The sequence below is a fragment of the Photinus pyralis genome, unplaced genomic scaffold (genome assembly GCF_008802855.1).
Source record: "Photinus pyralis isolate 1611_PpyrPB1 unplaced genomic scaffold, Ppyr1.3 Ppyr1.4_LG6, whole genome shotgun sequence".
Classification (NCBI taxonomy): Eukaryota; Metazoa; Arthropoda; class Insecta; order Coleoptera; family Lampyridae; genus Photinus; species Photinus pyralis.
This window is the reverse complement of record NW_022170663.1, coordinates 27,221,153-27,241,820: the sequence shown is the minus strand read 5'-3', so window position 1 is coordinate 27,241,820 and position 20,668 is coordinate 27,221,153. Positions and strand designations below refer to the sequence as shown.

Sequence of the window (20,668 nt, the reverse complement as noted above, 5' to 3'; positions counted from 1 at the left end):
TACTCTTATTTCTCACTCTGAGGATTGTACAGTAACCGGAAAAATTTAACTTCATTGCTTCAACGCTATTTAACCACCGCATACCAATTACGTTTGGTGGTGATAGCGGTGGCTCGTGTCCCCAGAATCTCCACCTACTTGACCGGTTGCATCCGACGTTGAAATATACAGGGTATTTAAAGGGATATAGAGATCTCAGAACCAAATTTTATCTTGTGCACAAATGTACAAAAATACCCACGAGTAGTAAAGAACTATTATGGACGCAAATGCAGTGTTGCCAAATCCTAAAGCACATCTTGTATCCAATTAATGGCCGTATGAACCGACAAATTTAAGCGAAGCTTCTTAAGCGTAGCTTATAATCCATGGCAACGATTATTGCGAAAATGGTTGCCATAGATTTTAAGCAACGCTTAAACTAAGCTCCTCTTAAATTTGTCAGTGCATACGCCCTAAGGCCTAAAGGTTGCGTTGGCGACAACCTGATACCATTAGATCGATGTGCAGCTTTTTTTGGGTTCAACACCTACTACTACATATAATTTTGAGTCTCCAATCGTCTCTCCAGACAAACTCGTTTTACCTTGAAACTCACATACCTATGCCAGGCGATGTCCGTCACCATATTTTAGTTGCTTATAAGCAGCCTATAATTATGTACTGTATGGTAACACTTCTATCGTTTGGTAAGCCGTACAGTAGTTCAATTGGACCAAACGTAGTTGCTTTCATCGTAGTGATCTCGGTAGGAATAGTTCAAGCTTGAAATGTGAGGTTCTGGGTTAGTTATTTTTGCAATTTGAATTTGTATTTTGTAAACATGTATCGCGGAGCCCTGTCTCTAATATCAAACTACGGCGGTGATAGTTCAGATGAAGAAATTCCCAATGGGAGGGTATCGGTAAAACGTTGTGCTTCCGAAGAGGACGTTTCAAATAAGCGGTTCTTACTTCTGTCTGGTGGTATAATACACTAACGTAAGTAATAGTTTACCTGTTCCAGATATAATATGTCGGGATGTTAAATACGACGTGCCAATCGACGATCCCTCAATACACAACGGTCGGATACGTTCCTTTCCACACGAACGTGGCAATTGGGCTACTTACGTTTACATACCTTGTAAGTGAGATCTTAATGAAGTAATGTCATTAATTCACGCCTTTGCAGATGAACCTAACGAGTCTTGTATTAACGATTTGGTTGAACATCTGATAAGCGGTTTGTCACAATTTTCGTTTCATGCAATGGACAATTTTCACATTAGCTTAACACGAACAGTTATTTTAAAACATCATTGGATCGAATTATTTATTAAATCTGTGAGAGAAAAGTTATCATCGTTTAGAAGGTACTCCATCATTGCTATTTTTAGCAAGTTATCTATTTTAGATTACTTACAGGTTTGTGATCGTTTTTGATTCGTTAAAGGTATATTGCAATGAAGAACGTACACGAACATTTTTAGCGATTCGAATTGGAAGTGGATATGATACGTTAACTAAATTAATAGAGAGTCTTGATAACTGTTTAGCCGAATTTCATTTACCACCTTTTTACACCGTATGCAGAATCTGTTGGTTGGATCATTTGTGTAGGTACTTATCTGTTTTTTTTCAGGAACCTTCCTTTCACATGAGCGTTGCGTGGTGTGTTGGAGATTATGAAAGAGAAGTAAACGAAGTGCTTCCAAATTTAAACACAATCTTTCAACAATTATTCTTAAACCAAGTTCAAAGTAATTGGTACAATCATGTAACATATATCGGATGCAAATGTGGGAACAAGAAATTTACATTTAACTTGACTTAAATAAATGCATTTTTTTTCACAATTTGTTATAATGTGCCAATTCCTATACCAACCACCAGTGGAGGAGGAAGAGGGAACAATCAATTGATACATATAATAATAAGGCCAATTTTTGAAATCAAATCTATAAACTTATATATCATGCCCTTTCTTTAAAACGCGCCATCATCTGTTTAAGTTTGACTCTATATAGGATAAATAGTGACTCTTGTGTTTATGATGCAATAGGGGTAGGTAATCCTTGAATTTGTTGGGTATTTGCTTGTTTCACTTTAAATGTTATTCCTTTTTTGATTTATTTAGGTGGGTAATTAACCGTTTTACCTTGATGTAACATTCTGGATTGGAGGAGCTCCGACTAATTAACCATGTATTTCAAGTACTTGATGTAAGAGACTTCGGAGTGTTTTATTTTTCACAAATGGGAAAGGAGTAGAGTTGCTTTTAAATTTGTTTGAACTGGATAGTTTGGTAGTGTACAGGGTGAGTCAACGATTGCGCGGAGTAACTTAATGCCTTGAAGATAAGATTTTTCGATAGAGTCCTTTTGTATTATGATATGGTTGAATATTCTCCACATTTTAAAAACATTTGGAATTATACAGGGTGCGCCCACGAAGTAGAGCGCCAAAATGGTACATTTTTTTAAACAGAACCCCTGTATTTGAATGCATTTTTGAATTCTACGTGTAATTCTACATCTCTTTTATTATATGGTTAATCCGAAAAACTAGTAGTTTTAAAGATAATTCGATTTTTAAGAAAAATTGGGCATTTGCAAAATTATTACTTAAATTTTGGTTTCAGGTTATATATCTTTTTAAGTACAAGTCAAATAAATACATCTACTATAAAACATAAAAAATTAGCTTACAGGGTGTTTTTTTTTCTAGATCCAAAGGTACAAAACTTCATATTAAAAAATCTCACTTTTTTTAAATGGAACACCCTGTAAGTATATTTTTTGGTCATCTTTTAGCTTCTCCAGAAACCGTCAACTTTTGATAATAATGTCCTTGAGAATGTCCTATACCTATCTCTGATAGTTTTCGAAACATCTTGGTTTTCCTGGTTTTTATATTCTAATCTTTAAATAAGTTATATGTAATTTACATAATAGTGAGGTGGCCATGCAAAAAAACGCAATTTTTATTTTTCTAATGATTCATTTAAGTCTATAAAAACTGGAGAATAAATTTGATAGTAAAAACATAAACAAATATCTTGGTTTTTCTACTTTTTATATTTAAACTTAAATAACTTAAAATTAACTTAACTTAAATTAAATTTGCTTTGTAGTCAAATGTTTTTACTTATTCTCCAGTTTTTGGACTTAAAATAAATTGTTTGAAAAATAAATTAATCGATATGGTTTTCGTTTTGGACGAGATAGATAAAAATTGTCTTTTTTTGCATCTCCACCTCACTATTATGTAAATTACATAAACTTATTTAAGATTAGAATATAAAAACCAGGAAAACCAAGATTTTTCGAAAACTATCAGAGATAGGTATTATAGGACATTATCAAAAGTTGAAGGTTTTTGGAGGAGCTAAAAACTGACAGAAAAATATACAGAGTGTTCTCCATTTAAAAAAAGTGAGACTTTTTAATATGAAGTTTTGCAACTTTGGACCAACCAAAAAAACACCCTGTAAGCTATTTTTTTAATGTTTTATAGTAGATGTATTTATTTGACTTTTACTTAACCCAGGATAAGATATAAAACGTGGAATTAAAATTTAAGTAATAATTTTGACAATATACTGACGCTTGCAAATGCCCAATTTTTTCTTAAAAATCTAATTATCTTTAAAACTACTAGCTTTTCTGATTATTAACCATATAATAAAAAAGACGCACAATTACACGTAGAATTCAAAAATGCATTCCAATACAGGGGGTTCTATTTAAAAAAATGTACCATTTGATCGCCCTACTTTGTGGGCGCACCCTGTATAATTCCAAATATTTTTAAAATGTGAGAATATTCAACCATATCATAATACAAAAGCACGAAAAATCTTATCTTCATGGCATTAAGTTACTCCGCACCATCGTTGACTCACCCTGTACATCACACTTCAGAACTGGCATATTACTAAAACCACACATTAGTTTAATCAATCATTATAACAAGTATATAAAAATTATACAAATAGGTACTAGAAACTACCGGTCCCTACGGGCCTGTGTCACGTCCTACGTCAACGTTCAGCATTAGTCTGGCGAAATGTAGAAATGCTAAATATAGAAATTAAAAAAAAATCTGCATTGATCGGGATTCGAACCCAGGCCATCCGCGTAGCAGTTACAGCAATTAGACGATCGACGATGACGACGACGGCTAGCATCTTAATAAATATGATTTCCATAATTAAAACATACGAATATTATTTCATACTTGTATGATTATTATTATTATCTATTCAGCGATTTGCAATAAATAAAATGCTATCTGTGGATTTATTTATAATAAATGTATCTACACGGTGGTACGCGAGTAGAGTTGAAGTGCACGCGGCAGACCCTTTCTGCAGGTGAGGAGGCAGGCGAGGTCGAAGCAGGAATGATTTTGCAGATCAATGACTCAATAAACGTTTATTACAATTAATAGATTGTAGTGTACTTAACCCCCAGGTTCTACGCTAACTTCACACTACAAGAACACGGAAATAAAGGCAACCCGGCAACGTTTAAAAATGGCCACCCGAATGACTATTTCCTCCAAAACTAAACAAGATCGCGCTTAAATTTGAAAAGTGGCACGTGATCAAAATCTAAGACAGGGCCCCCTTACGTTAGTTGTAGACAACGCCTGAACCTGAAACCTGAAGCACAGTAGGAAAGGAACGTAAAAAAACACTCAAATTGTGAAAAGCTTGTTTAATAATGATCATAATCATAATTATTAAGATTGGGAAAGCCTGGAAATTTAGTTGATGTACATTAATATAAACAAAGCAAGCAAAGCCAAAAGGTGTCGTACTCTCGCAAAAATAACTGCTAAGGGGAAAAAGAGTACGACGTAAGAAAAACCTCGCAGTTTGATTAAAACAGTCCAAAAGTGAATTAACAAAATATTTTGTAAAAGTTTAAGCAGTAGTTAACAAAGATAGTAAATGCATATACACAATGTTGGTTACACTCCAGGTTAAAAGCAAGTTTTTGGGAACAATGGGTCAGGTAGTAGCAGGTACCTAAATTCTGAGAAAGAGTTAAGAGTACAGGATGTCACTCATCTTTGGTGCAATAAAGTCCTTTTGTTAAAAGCAAGATGGAAAATTACATGGCCTTGTAGGCAAATTTAACTAAAAACAAAATATGTGGAAATTATTGAATCCCCACTCATTTATCACACATAGATTCTAAACTGAAGAGCTTTGATTAGCGTAATCCCGCTCCTGCAAGATGGATAGCCCGCCCCTGGTTTCGGGGTTGTGATGGATGTCGAAGACAATCACGGAATTAGGTGTCCTAACTCAATCTTGACTACCGTTTTTTTTCCACCCCCGTGATTGCTTCATTCACGGAGAGAATTGTTAGTAACAAACAACAAGTCGGTACATATATCAAACTTAACATGTCGTTCGGACCTGGTTCGTTGATGCGAATAGTGAGCATCGTCCAAAGCTTCAGACGGTCAATTGATATTTTGTTGGAACGGTGCCTGGTGCTGTTGTGGCAATCGTGACAACCACCGTGACGGGGATCGACCTACAAAGAGCCAGGTTGGTCTACTTAGATCAAGATACCTAAGTCTGACGTGTACTCCTTTCACATATTTTCACCTGAACCGTCTTGTCAAATATTTCAAGCTGTAAGAAACACAACATGGGAACAAAGCTGCGAAAACTCTATTTGTTAACCTGGAAAAACTTTGTACTCCACCGCAGACATCCCTTTCAGACCCTACTAGAAATTTTGGCACCACTTTTAAGTTGCTCGTTGCTAATATTATTGCGATCGTTGGTGGTACCGGAAGAACATGCCGCAATTTTTTTTCAACCTTTCGAAACGCGCGCGGAAATTTTAAGCCGAAACCCGCAGACCAGGTGAGACATTTAACTTTGTCTTCCATTAAATTCGACCCATATTGTAGAGCGATAAGGGTCCTATGGTCCCCGTACAATCCAAATCTAGAGCAGATTGTTAAGCAAACAGTGGACGCAATGAATAGGAATCAATGGGATCATTTTATTTATCCGAAATTTGTCAAAAATAGTGAACAACTTGTAACTGATCTTTATAAACAAATCGATGCTGACAAGAATTTAGCTGGGATACAGTTTGATGATAATCTTGGGGGAAATTATCCACTTCCTCACACCATCGACGTTACCTTGCGGTAGGCTGGCATTTGCAATACACACTCTACCTTCCTTATAGCTTTCCAGGAGAACTGCGAAAATCGGACAATATAAAAGGCGAGGATTCCAATGCGTATTCGTGGGCAACCAATGTGTTATTTCCGACGTACCAATTGCCCGGACCGCGCGATTTCCTTTTAAACCATGGTGCCAAACCAGGTCAGTGGAAGATCCCCAAAGCTCCCTAAACAATATCAGTACATTTTAGAATACAAGGCGGAGGGCTTCTTGCAAATACAGGAAGAGCTGTCACTAGCGATCATAAATCATTTGAAAAGACGCGAACGAGGCGAAAACTTTACTGGCAACGGATTACATATTCAAATGCAGCGATTTCCCTACCCAAAATGGATATCTGATAAGCTTCTGTCCACTATGCGTTTATTTATTCCACTGCTTGTTATGTTGGGCACCGCGTACTCCTGCGTTAACAACGTACGGGCTGTGGCATTGGAAAAAGAGAAACAGCTGAAAGTCAGTGGTGATGATAAAAAGTAATATTTGTCTTAAGACCTTGTTTCAGGAAGCGTTGAAAATGATGGGTTTACCCAATTGGCTGCACTGGACTGCTTGGTTCATAAAAACGTTTCTGGTCATGTTTCTGACGCAAGTTTTAATTGTAATGATCTTAAAACTGTCATGGTTTGGCAACAGAGCCTTATTTCCTCGCTCAGATGGATACGTAATTTTGCTGTTCCTTTCCTTCTACGCGTGTGCCACTACCACGTTTTGCTTTGCCATCACTTCTTTCTTCTCTAACGGTATGTATTTGTAATCCTTCTTCTGCACGTTCAAAATGTTGTAGCTAACCTTGCGGCGACCGTAACTGGATTGTTCTGGTTTTTGTCTTATTTTCCCTATACATTCTTGCAAGTTGAATATGATACACTAACTTTGGTCGAAAAATTAGGAGCATGCATTTGCTCGACCAGCGCAATGGGATATGGTTTTCAGATCATTTTGATGTTTGAAGGGGCTGGAGAAGGTTCGCGCTGTTGGTATCATTACCATAATCCGTGTAAATTTTTAGGTGTTCATTGGGATAACATCTGGGAGACAACCAGTCCCGATGACACTCTCACGCTCGGACTCGTGTTGATTATGCTGATGGTTGACACAATTCTGTACTTTCTCATTACGATTTACATTGAAGCTGTGTTTCCTGGAGATTTTGGTGTGGGAGAAGCTTGGAATTTTCCTTTTACAGCGGCATATTGGTGTGGGCAACCGAAATATGTTCGTAAGTCATTGTTAAGCCTTCCATACTTCACCAAAATAATTACGGGCAATTAGAAGTGTCACAGTTTAGCAACTTTTATTAGCAGGTAATGCGATTTGAAATCTTTAATCGCTACAAAATAGTATGCCCACATCCAAGGCTGCTTTATAACAGTGTTCAATGTACAGTGCAGTTACGTATAATAACAGCCAAACATTGCCTGCTATTATTAGTTACTCTTTGGCTAGACCAACCAGGTTATCAACATTTTGAACTGATACTCATTGACCAAACCGCCTATGCAAAATAATGTACAATTACAGAGCAAAAATGAATCATTGAACGTTCATGAAATTTGGTACCTACACTGCTTAAGGGCGATGTACCGGGTGACCCAATAAGACAGTTCTTCGGCCATATCTCGACAACCGTTCGTCATGACAGGGGTAAAAAAATTATTGGGTAAATGGGGTATGGTTGAAAAGAGCATTATTCCTTGGGAAATGAGCAAGAACCAAAATATAACTAATTTAGTTGAATCCTTCTCCGCCAGGGGGCTAGTTTTGACACTATGACCCAAAATCCTAAAAAAATCAAATGGATTGATATGACTTTTTCTTTATGAAAAAGTAGCCAATAACATCCAAAGAGGCCAGTGAAAACCGTTTTTCAAAATCTCTTTCCTAACCTCAAATATTGGGAAAATGAAATTAATTAATTAATAAAAATGCTTAAATTGTATCTTAAATTTACTTTTTACGTATTTCCGGTATTTGTCGATGGCGCGAAAGAAAAGCACCCTACACTTTTAGGTAGGCTTTGGAAAATTAAACAAATGAAACACGATGCATTATAAAATAATAACAGCCGCAGGATTTTGGATCATAGTGTCAAAACTAGCCCCCTGGCGGAGAAGGATTCAACTAAATTAACTATATTTTGCTTCTTTCTTGTTGCCCAAGGCATGGCCTTCTTATTAGGCCATGGCCCAAGGAATGCTCTTTTCAACGATATCAAATTTGTTACAATCGGTCAAACGGTTAAGAAGCAGGTTATTGCAAAAACAATTTGAACGCTCCACGCCATCTTTGTTTTTGAAATAACTGAGTTTATGTTTTTACCAAAATGATAGATAAACTGGTTCTCTTTAAAAATGTGAAAAAATAATGTTTAGTTTATTATGCGAAATTTAAAGAAAATTTTAAAATTTAAGATGGCAATTACGCCCCCTGGTGGACATTTTTAGAACTTGAAAACAGGGATTCTTCATTTATTTATTTATTTATTTACGGTTGACCATTATAACAAAGAGAAAAAAACACATTAATACATATAAGAAAAATGAAACGCGGAGAGCAGTGCGTAAGTGAGTCAAACAACTATGAGATATATAACATACAATAGATATAAAAGATAGAAATAATATATGAAGGGTTACGTATTGGAAGAACTAAATAAAAACTAAATAACTACATAAAACTAACGCAAACGATATACAAGGTGGAAATATAAAACTAAATATTGCTACTCCAAGACTTAAGACTATAAATAATAATTTTTTTAATAAAGATATAGATAAACCAAAAAAACTGAAATTTTTGCATAGAGTGTTGGCTGAGGTGCACATCCTGGAAATGGGAGATGATTGTCCATATTTGGTTTTATGATAGGGATCATAACCGATTTACCCAATATTTTTTTACCCCTAAGTCATACGACGAACGGTTCCCGAGATATGGCCGAGGAACAGTTCTATTGGGTCACCCGGTATATGAGTGAACTATGTTTAGATAATTTAAAAAAATAGAAAGTTTACTCAAAAAGTGACTTTGAGATTTATGAAACCGTAAATAAAAATCCGATACAACTGAATACCGAACGATCCTCGAGATCTTAGCACATACATAATTTTTTCAACACACCTTAAGGAATTGATTCTGTCCCACCAGATCAGCATATCTTGTAAAACAAATGTTTGAATCCGTATTAGTTTTACTTTTATCCGATGTCCGTATATACAAAAATTCACTTAAATACCTGAAAAAATAAAAAATTGAAATTGCGTATGCGTAAAACAAATTTTTTGATTCGGCATTACTTTTACTTTTACTCGAGGTGCATACATACAAAATTTCATGTAATTCGGTTCATAACTAACGGAGATGTCAAAAAATCGGACTGCGCATGCGCAAAACAATTTTTTTACCTACATCAGTTTTAGGTACTTTTATTTGAGGTGCCATAATTCCTTTATATTGAAATATTTTCTCCCCTAATTATTTTACAGCAAAGTTGTAAATAATTTTGTTGGAGATTGTAAATTCTGCATCTATTCATGTGCCCATTTGTAATTGTTTATTGTGGGTAATCAGAGAAATGAAGGAAATTACAGATTATAATTATAAATCTAATTTTTGTTCCAAAATCACTCAAAAACCACCCGTGCCGTGAAATGATTGAAACAAAAATTCTGTTTTTACGCAAGTACTAAATTCTAATTTATTTATTTTTTCCGGTTTCCCGAATTGAAAAATAATAAATGAGAACAGGAGCAAACTTAGACTTTTTCAAGCTACAAGAAACTAATTTACAACGTTTCTCTAAATTAATTAGGGGAGAATATATTTCGATATAAAGCAAAGGGCATTGAAATCCCTATGGTGCATAAACCGGTTCTACACCCTGTATACTAACTATACACATGTATACATTTGTGCTATAACATAAAAAGTTTGTACAAAATAAGAGGAAAATTCAAGGTTAGTATGATGTTATTGAATTGAATGTTCTAACCGCGCAATTTTGAACTCCAGTGGTTTCTTCGCATTTTCTTTTGAAAAGATGAGATTGATCAGAAAAGAGTAAAGGGGGCCGCTGAAACTAAGTAGCCGCTATTTTGAAGGTGTGGTTGTAAAATTGGGAAAGTAGGGATAAAGCATAGAGAGATTTTTTGGTATTATTAACACGCATCTCGTAAAATGGTATAAAATCAGGATGTAAATGCAGATCACAACGTGGACAAGTAAGACATGCTAAAATACTTGCATAAGATGGATTAAAATTAGGTTAAACGTTAAAAGCTAAAAACGACCCCCTCATTCTCCATGTACAGGATGATTCGCAAAACTTGCGTTTTGCGTGAAATGAAATGAAATGAGATTCAACTTCGAGGGCCACCTTGAGGATGTCGGGAACTGTAAGAGATACATAGGTAGTTTAAATTTGGCAAAGTTGCGTATTTTGATGCTTAACAAAATGCAGTTTTGAAACTTAAAAAATTCCGACTACTTTCGGAGATATCCGGAAAACACAGAAATTTTCCAAATTGTTTTTATTTTTTACTAAAGTTATTTAAAAAGATATTTCGAAAAAAATAACACATTATTATGGCCATTATGGTTTTTTCCCTCTACAAGATGCTAGTTTCAAATTTTAAATCCGACGTTTGGTCTCCGGTTGACCATCATCAACTTTGTTTTTTATTATGGAAGTAATTTTTACTTTTTGGGTTGTGATAATCCACCCTTATGTTTAGGCAACACAGCTTTACATCTGAAACAAAAATATATGCTCTGTATATAACCAATGGACCGTTTTGCGCAGATGCCGAATACTAAGGGATTTTCATAACGAAGCAAGAGGAGGGGAAAATGGAGAAGATGGCGACGAGGTCGACGGAAGTCATCACGCTTCCCGGCTTTTTTTTATTCTTGATTATTTTGGTGGTGGTGTCTTGAAGGTGTAATTACAGGTAGTAACCATTTCTTAACTTTCTTGTACTAGCTATTAATAATTGAATTTCTTGCCACAATTTTATAATATGGTATACTCCATGTCTTTGTTTTGAGCACCTTAGATGAATCGTGTTTGTTATACTGTACAGATGATTATGCCATTATTTTGTTTAATTAAGTATTTATTTCTGTATTCACGAAGGAGTTGATTATCAGTAGGTACGATGTTGCTCTGTTCGATTGACCCGTAACTATTCCGTGAGGGAAGTACCTAATACAGTTTGATTGTTCGCTGTATCTGTTACTTTCTGATTCGTGGCGCGCTGCAGTTCTATTGTGCGTTAGCTATACGAAGGGGGGCTCTCTTATTTGATGTTTCGATGTTTGTGTGTGCGAGTGGTTCATTCTGTCTCCGTGGAGTAGGTACCTAATACAGTTCGATCGTTCGCTGTATCTGTTGCCTACTCGTCTCGTGCGGATTGCAGTTCTTAGCATCTTAGCAATGCGAGTAGAGGCCCTCTCATTAACATTTCCACTATTTAAAATATATTCTGCTTGAGCGATAATCGATTTTCACATGAATACTTGCTATTGGCATTCTCACATGTACTTTTCGTGTTAAATAAAATTATGTTAACTGAAGGCTGGAGTAGAGCCACACCATTTACATGTTTCCTATGTACATGCCATTTATTATTTTACGAGTTGTGTTATCTCAATTGATCGTACAGGTATTTTGATGTATTTTTGTACTGAATTGATTTATCATGTTTTCCACTGCATTTATGATGTTTTGTGTATGTTGTTCTTATGAACTTGTTTAATTGCATTTGATTTGATTATCTGATTTTTATTATACAATTTGAGATGTTTTATTTATGGGTATTTTCTCTTGCATTTTATTGCTGTAGGTGATTTATTTCATGTATTTGTGTGGCATATGTCAGGGTTTTAGTCCCGTAGAAGGTTTCCCTGATATGGTTTTGTTGTGTGCGTAATATATTTATTTGTTCTTGTCATTTCTTACGCACAAAAATTCTTTCTTTCATTTAATTCCCTTCCCGCTTATGTCTCACGTCCCAACACATACAAGAAACCGATTTCACAACGTAGGAGTTCATTCATGCCACCCATATCGAGCCGACTGCCATCCAAATTCAAAAGTGCCGCGAAACGTCCATCGTAGGTAGGTGGCTCTGCTCGTAGTTTTTTGCCAGGGTTGCCAACGGTAAGTATAGGGTAAGTCAACGTTTTCAGTGCCGGACCCCTAGTAACATTACAGGGTCATTTGATAGAGAATTCAAAAAACAGTTCAAAAATATAAACATCACAATTTTTTTAAATTATTAAAATATTTTCTTTTTTGCCTAGAAAACTTTCTTAGATAGTGTAGGTACGTGGGTAGTTTCTTGCGTTTTGACGAATTAATAGCGCTATTTATGATTAAAAGATAGTGATGTTTACATTTTTGAAATCAGACAAAAATTCTCCATCAAATGACACAAAAAATAAAAATTACTTCCATAAGAAAAAACAAAGTTGATAATGGTTGACTGGAGACAAACTTAAAATTTAAAAGTAGCATCTTGTAGAGGGACAAAAGTGGCCATAATAATGTATCATTTATTTCGAAATATCTTTTTAAATAACTTCAGTAAAAAATTAAAAACTATTTTGCAAAGTTTCGGCTTTTTCCGGATATCTTCGAAAGTAGTCGGAATTTTCTAAGTTTCAAAACTGCATTTTGTTAATCATCAAAATACGCAACTTTGCCAAATTTAAACTACTTACCTATCTCTTACAGTTCCCGAAATCCCCATTCTCAAATTTGAATCACCCTGCGTAGTATTAGACTGATCGTGGTATTGGCATTGTATTCCAGTACTGGAACACTCCATACCCCCATTAAACACGTCAAACGAATTCATCGAGGTCGAACCGGAAGGTCTTACTCCCGGCATCAGATTAATCAACTTAGGAAAGAAGTACTCCAACAACAAGGTCGCGGTACAGAATCTCTCCTTAAACATGTACAGAGATCAAATAACGGTCCTCTTGGGTCATAACGGCGCGGGAAAAACTACAACCATGTCAATGTTAACGGGCGTACTAAGACCTACGTCCGGTACCGCAATCGTAGACGGTTGTGACATCAAAATCGATATCAAAGGGGCACGACAGAGTCTAGGACTTTGCCCGCAGTACAACGTTCTGTTTGAGGAGCTAACGGTGGCCGAGCACCTCTACTTCTTTAGCAAACTGAAGGGGCTAACGCAGAATCGCGTAAAGGCGGAAATTGATAAATACATTGAGCTTTTGGAACTCGAGGAGAAGGTAGGACGTTTGGCTTGGTAGAAATTTAAGGAGACTTGATTTTAGAGGCACGCGCAATCGGGAACCTTGTCGGGTGGCATGCAGCGCAAGTTATCGGTGGGTATAGCCTTGTGCGGAGACTCAAAGATTGTGATGTTGGACGAGCCGACCGCCGGAATGGATCCGGCGGCACGCAGAGCTTTGTGGGATCTGTTAATCTCGCAAAAGACTGGTTGGTTTGTATCCACATCAACGTATGCCTGCTAGATACTTGTTTAGGTCGAACGATACTCTTAACCACTCACTTCATGGATGAAGCGGATTTGCTTGGGGATCGTATAGCGATCATGGTGAATGGCAGCTTGCAGTGCTGCGGTACGAGCTTCTTTTTGAAGAAGAAGTACGGCGCTGGTTACCACCTCATCGTAGAGAAGACTAAAAAGTGTAATGTCAAACAAGTAACGTCAATACTTCAAGAGTATATTCCATCCATACAAGTAAATAATCACTAACACTAATGGAAGAGTAATCGGTTAAGCTTACAGGTCAAAAGTCATATCGGCTCTGAGCTCAGTTATCGATTACCGGAAGATCAGTCAGGCATATTCGAACCCATGTTGCGCAATTTGGAAAGTATGAGCGAATCTCTGGGGGTTTTGAGCTATGGAATTTCACTAACTACATTGGAGGAAGTGTTTATGGTGTACGAAAGACTTGGATTTGTTCATCTTTAATATTCCATTTTTCTTTAGGGTTGGATTTGAAGGCGACCAAGACAGTTCGGTTCAAGAATCTCGAACCGGTGACCTTCCACAGTACGTCATCGGAGTACCATACCAAGATCATCTTGAACGTGAGCCATTATATCAACTTAATAGCCAGATATTTAAACGTATTACTAGATGGTGATGAAACCAAAGAAGTACTGCTGACTGGTTGGAGACTGTGGCTAAATCAAGTACAGGCGATGCTCATGAAGAGACTTTTGTCTATTTTACGTGCAGGGGCATTGCTCTTGGTTCAAAATATACTAGCTATACTGTTTATATCACTAGCAATTATTGTCGTTCGGAATTTAAAATTTTTTGATGACATGCCAAAATTGGCAATTAATTTAATGGGCTACTCAAAACCCATAACTCTTCTTACATATGATGACGATACTGATCCGTACGTTCGCTACTTATCGAATCACTTGTCCAAACATGGAGTGGAAGTGGTGGACTCACACAATGGAAGCATGAGCGACATTATCCTTGAGGCGGTACACGCTGTGCGCGAGACACAATTAATTACTTACCAGTTTCAGACAATAAAAAATACACCGAGAGTTCGACATAGGTACATCTGCGCTTTCTCATTTGAAGACAACGACGCGACTGCGTGGTTCAATAATGAAGCTTATCATTCGCCTCCTCTGTGCTTGCAACTGCTTCTGAATGGTATTCTTCACAAAGAAGTTTCGGACTTATTTAATATACAATTCCATAACCATCCGTTAAGGTTTACAACACAAACAAAGGTACGATTCGTTTTAAGATCCAACGACGCTAACCATCTTTTTAGTTGAGAGATTTGGCCAGAGGTCACAATATGGGTTATCAAATAGCGTTTAACTTGGGTTTCGGGATGGCATTCGTTTCTTCCTTTTATATAATCTTTTATGTGAAAGAGAGAGCAAGTAAAGCTAAACACATACAGTTCGTGTCGGGGGTTGGAGTTATCGCCTTCTGGGGATCATCATTATTATGCGATCTACTGACGTTTGCTATCACCTCTACCTGCATTTGTGGAACAGTTGCAATATTTCGAGAGGATGGTTTTAGTGAATTTGATGATTTGGGTGAGTATTAGCCATTTAGCACCTTTTGTAACGTACTGAAGCCATCCCCGAGGGACTGCGCAACCCAAGATCAACACTTTCAAACTTTCTTTCAGCGACCCAGATTTCTGGCGCAGTTCCTCCACACTGGGTCTACAACTTTTGAATTTCTTTGGTATTGCGAAGATAAAGTTCTTTGACACTTGATAAACGTTTTTTGACACGTTTTTTTTTAATTTTCTATGGCTATCGATTTCGACCAAAGGTTATGTAGTATTACATAACCTCTCCTAACACCTTCAAGTATTCGTACACATTCTTTACCACCTTTCATTGTTTAAAGTTAAACCTTCATGAATTAATTTCGGGGTCCCCTGTTCTTCTAAAAATCTGAGACCCGGTTAAATCGTTTCGATAAAGCAGCGCGCATCTAATGCCACTAATTCCGTCTTAATTGAGTGATGTTACTGCAACCCAATTAATTAATTACGGTTCATTGCACTTACTTCATTGGCCGGATTGAGATTTCTAAAGTCGTTAGTCTAATTAACACCTATTGTAAATTGGAGTTTCTCAGGTCGGCATAAAGATCGCTTATCAAAACGGATATCGTCGTAAACCTGGATGGCCTTGCAGTTTTAATGCTCGTTTTAATTTACCATAGCAAACAGAAACCTGCTAATAAAGGCTTAACGGAGCTGAAATTCTATAATGAATTTCCTCTTGTGTTCTAAATGAGAAGAGCTTTCGGACACAACAAAAACAATTGAAACATTTTGACGGGAACGGTCGCAAACGGCGAATTAATTACAGCTTTTGTTTACGGTAGCGGCGGGCGTTAAATCAAAACGATAGAACACATGGCGAACAAATACTGCTACTCAAAAGTTATAAAGGTAATTTTGGACATTTCCATACTGCAACAAATTCAATAACAATTATATCCGGAATAATGCCTATTACATTAAAGATAAATTTAAAAATTCAAAGTTATAATTTGAGAAAGGATCAAAACATTACTTTAGGAGAAAACATAATAAATTATAACACATATAAACAATAAAACAAAAATTAACTTTGGACATCCGGCAAAAGCACATAAAAATTTAGAAAACTTTGAAGAGGAAAAAGGAAAATTAACAAGAGTCGATATTATAAAACAACTTGAACAATATTATTTAAATAAATGGCAAGAGGAATGGGATCAATCTGACAAGGGGAGGGAAACATATCAATATATACCAAATATAATAAATAGATTGAAATGGAAATTTTGGAACATAAATAGGGGTATTATACAAATTATAACCAATAGAGGATTATTCAATTCTGATTCTTATAAAACTAAAAAAAGTGAAACCAACATGTGTACGTGCGAAAATAGAAAGTGCTGAACATTTATTATACGAATGTGAAGAATTCAAAATTGAGAGAGAAGGCTTTAAAAATTTATTGGAATCGAAATGAATGATTATTTGGCCTGTTAACAAAAATCAATGTTTACAAGAAAAAAATATTAGAAGCATTTTCGGAAATTTTTGCAGCAAAATTCAAAAAAGAAAATTAAGCAAAATTTTAAATAAAACAATTAAATAAATTTACAGGGACCTCCAAGTGGTTAGGGACGGGCAACGAAGTCTAGGTAACCCTTTCTAGGGCAATAAAAATCCTAGATACGGCCAACTCCTGTAAAATAAAAATAAAAAGTGATAAAAAAATTAAGAAAAGACTTATAGATAATAGGGGATATGCTAGAAGGCATGAGTACCTTTAAAACTAACAAAAAAAAAACTGCGGAAAGTTGTTAAATTATTATTTCATTTATTAAACCTGAAGCACGGTTTGTTCCGGACTTGAATTCCTCAACCATCTTTCGAGATTCATTTTCAATGAGTTACCAAATTTTACCTAGCGATACAAAAGGTCCGATTGCATTTTACAAGGCGTTTCACCATATTCCAAATTGCTACTACCATTTCAAGGATCGATTCAACTGTCAATTGGAAAAATGTCGTTTTTTGGGGGATTTTGTATAAGATTTATTCAAATATTCCTGAAGAGAGCGACCTACGGGAACAAATTTGTGTATTTTTTACGAATGATAAACCTACTTTTTTTTTCTAGCGCGAATGTTTTTCGCCCTAATCTCCTTCTCGTACAGCATGCTCCCTATTACCTACGTAAGTGCATTTCTGTACGACGTACCAGCGACGGGCTACACAAAAATGTGCCTCCTGTACGTCTTTACCGGTTAGTAAAAACATTCCCCGACAACCCGTCTTAACTGTCGCATCTATTAGGTGTCGCTGGCTTTTTGGCGGTGCAAGTTATCCGCACGACCGACCTGGAATTAGATGCCTTAGCTGACAAGATTCACTGGGCATTACTGATAGTACCCCACTATTGCCTTTCATCTGCAATACGAGATATGAACAAAGTATACGTTATTCATAAAACGTGTACTCTGATGTGTGAAGATTACTTCAAGTTAAACCCAGCGGCGACTATGGAACAGTGTAGGAAATCCGTTTGCAAGATTGAGCCGTTATGCTGCAGTAAACTTAACAAAAGTTTTCTACCGTCTTCTCTAACCATTTAATTTCCAGACACCACAAGTGACTATTTTGATTGGAACGCACCAGGAGTTGGAAGAAATATGTTCTTCTCATTCGTAATCGGAACGACCGTAATCGTCTTTCTGCTACTCATCGAATTCAAAATCATTCAAAAAATTCGTTACGCGTTAACCAAGCGCAGGGACATTCAATCGCAGGACTTCAACCAAGGAATCCAAGAAGATATGGATGTGGTCTACGAAAACGAATTGATAAGGAATGCCACTTTGGAAGAGATTGGTAAATATGCGATTGTCATGCGAGATATGACTAAGTACTATGGGAAATTTACGGCCGTACACAAATTGTGCTTGGCAGTAGACAACTTCGAGTGCTTCGGATTGTTGGGCTTAAACGGCGCGGGAAAGACTACAACGTTTAAAATGATGACGGGTGACATAAGGCCAAGCTCGGGGAACGCATGGGTTACCGGAATTCCTTTAAAGGGAAACTTAGCGAGAATACAGCGCTTAATTGGCTACTGCCCCCAGTTCGATGCGTTACTAGACGATTTGACGTGCAGAGAGACTTTACACATATTTTCAATGCTTAGAGGATTACGTAGAAAGGATGCACAGGTGAAAGCCGAAAGGTTAGCCTTGGAGTTTGACTTCGTGAAGCACTTAGATAAGCCGGTGAAGGCACTGAGCGGTGGAAATCGAAGAAAGTTAAGTACTGCCGTCTCCGTTATCGGCAATCCCGCTGTCCTGTACTTGGATGAACCGACCACGGGTATGGACCCAGCGACTAAACGTTTTCTCTGGGACGCTCTTTGCAAAATCAGAAATAAGGGTACGTGTATTGTACTGACGTCACACAGTATGGAGGAGTGCGAAGCTCTATGTACACGTTTGGCTATAATGGTTAATGGGGTCTTTGTATGCATCGGATCTCCACAGCGACTCAAGAACAGATTTTCGGACGGGTATACTTTAATAGTCAAAGCGGAAAAAGGTTCCCAGTCAGAGGACATAGAAGACTATATTAACGCCAATTTCCCTGAAGCATCACTACGCGAGAAGTACCAAGAGCTTCTCACCTACTACATCCCTCCAAACGACCAGTTGAGGTGGTCCATGATGTTTGGAATAATGGAAACTGCAAAAGATCGGTTCAACATTGAAGATTATTCCATCGGACAGTGCTCCTTGGAACAGGTAAACGCTTATCTGATAGTGTATAATTTATGAAACTTTTACAATTTCAGGTTTTCCTTTCGTTCACCAAATACCAAAAAGAAGCCCAAAAGAGAAAAAAGACAAAGATATAACATTCGAATATGAAAAGGTGTGTTTAGGCGATAAGAATACTTGAAATTGTTACTTACAATTTATTGAATAAACTACAGTTAGTTTAAACTAAAACTAAACAATTATGCAGTCTTATGGAAGGATGCACCCGACCTCCTTGCTGATTGTAAACAATGCTTAAAATCTGATGCATTTTATTTGTTATACTGAGTGGCTAATAAAGATAGAACCAAAATGCTGGTGTGAAAACGGTTGGAGATATCGACTTGAAAGTTTTAGAACTTAAATAAGATGTGTTTATGCATATTCTAGCATGAAAAGAAAATTTTTGTTCCGTACGGTTTTTGGCGCATTTTTTAAGAATTAAAAAAATGTGCTATTGTTTGCGTTTTGTCTGTCCGTCCGTCGCATTTTATCTCTCATTGCATTCTAATTAAAGGTCTCAACGAAAGGAACCGTTTTCTACCAACTACTGCCCTTCTTTCTGTCCTCTTATCAAAGTAGGGGTTGGAAGGGGAGGGAGGGGAGTGGAACTAGTTTTATCCTTCATGGTACTGTGATGCAAGGTTTCAACGAAAGGAATTAATGTCTACCAACCATAACCCTCCTCCTCGACCTCTTATGGTGATCGGGTATATTCCCTTATACCTCAAGAACGGATTGTCGGAAGAGGGTACTCACAAATGGCGATTAAGACATCTGCAAGAAATATATCCATTGGTGATGTCAAAACAAAAGCTATTTCGGTTAAAAAAATGCGCTGTATCTGCACCAGAGTCGTGCACAATTTTTACTTGTTTAACATGGCCGCCATTTTTTTTTAAATGGCAACATATAGTTCTTGCAACACATCGTTGGAAAGCTTATTTTACTTTCATTACGAATATGTAATAGGAAAAATACGGTTACGAAAAAATTATTAAATAAATACTAATATTTTGGTTTCTTTGGTATCTTAAATTATCTTAAATTAATAGTCGTTAAAAAAGTGATATGATAGCAATATACAGAGGATCCTTCGATATTTCGTTTTATCGGTTTATTTATTTGAAATTCGTTGTTGCCGGATTGCAATGGGGTCGTACGTAGATGCGTATTATTTTTCGTCTTCAAATACGCACGCGCAGTAGGTCACCCTTCCGATGGTCGAATTTTAGATTTGAAAAGCAAAAAATAACCAGAAAATGATTTTTCTGCGCTGAAAAGGTAGAGGACCAGTTGGAGAGGAACGAACTCGGCGGCCTTGATCTTTTTTCTGCAATGCGGAGGTACCTAATATTCTCGCCAGGATAAGGGAAGCGCAATAGGGGTGACGGTTAAGACTTATGGACTAAGCGCAAGGGGACAGCTGAACGGTAGCGTATAGTGAGCCTTATGCAGAAAGTTGGACCATAGACCAATTGTATTTGGTCTTTGGTTGGACTCAACGCCTCAGCCTTGTGTCGGAAGTCGACCGATAAACGAGAAGGACGACCTGGCCGAGCGACCCGCCCAGTCGGCTCAGGCAAGCTGTTTTGTCGTTTCTCGGC

At 36.9% G+C, this 20,668-nt stretch overlaps 2 protein-coding genes across 2 annotated transcripts; both read left to right on the top strand.

Annotated features, from left to right (window-relative positions):
* Positions 1-624: 624 nt before the first annotated feature.
* Positions 625-1,837, top strand: LOC116173851 (U6 snRNA phosphodiesterase). The gene is made up of 5 exons (XM_031491568.1): positions 625-945; positions 992-1,125; positions 1,174-1,354; positions 1,407-1,566; positions 1,624-1,837. Exons 1-5 carry the CDS (start codon positions 824-826, stop codon positions 1,813-1,815), a joined length of 789 nt encoding a protein of 262 aa, XP_031347428.1. The 5' UTR covers positions 625-823; the 3' UTR covers positions 1,816-1,837.
* A 3,747-nt stretch (positions 1,838-5,584) lies between these two features.
* On the top strand, positions 5,585-19,284 carry LOC116174938 (ATP-binding cassette sub-family A member 3-like). Its single transcript, XM_031492978.1, has 19 exons — positions 5,585-5,871; positions 5,919-6,164; positions 6,206-6,345; positions 6,395-6,660; positions 6,710-6,947; positions 6,992-7,171; positions 7,217-7,426; positions 13,022-13,473; positions 13,519-13,684; positions 13,732-13,949; positions 13,998-14,155; positions 14,205-14,305; positions 14,355-14,716; positions 14,762-14,974; positions 15,019-15,295; positions 17,399-17,524; positions 17,575-17,829; positions 17,881-19,046; positions 19,097-19,284. Exons 1-19 carry the CDS (start codon positions 5,651-5,653, stop codon positions 19,157-19,159), a joined length of 5,058 nt encoding a protein of 1,685 aa, XP_031348838.1. The 5' UTR covers positions 5,585-5,650; the 3' UTR covers positions 19,160-19,284.
* The last annotated feature ends 1,384 nt before the right edge of the window (positions 19,285-20,668 follow it).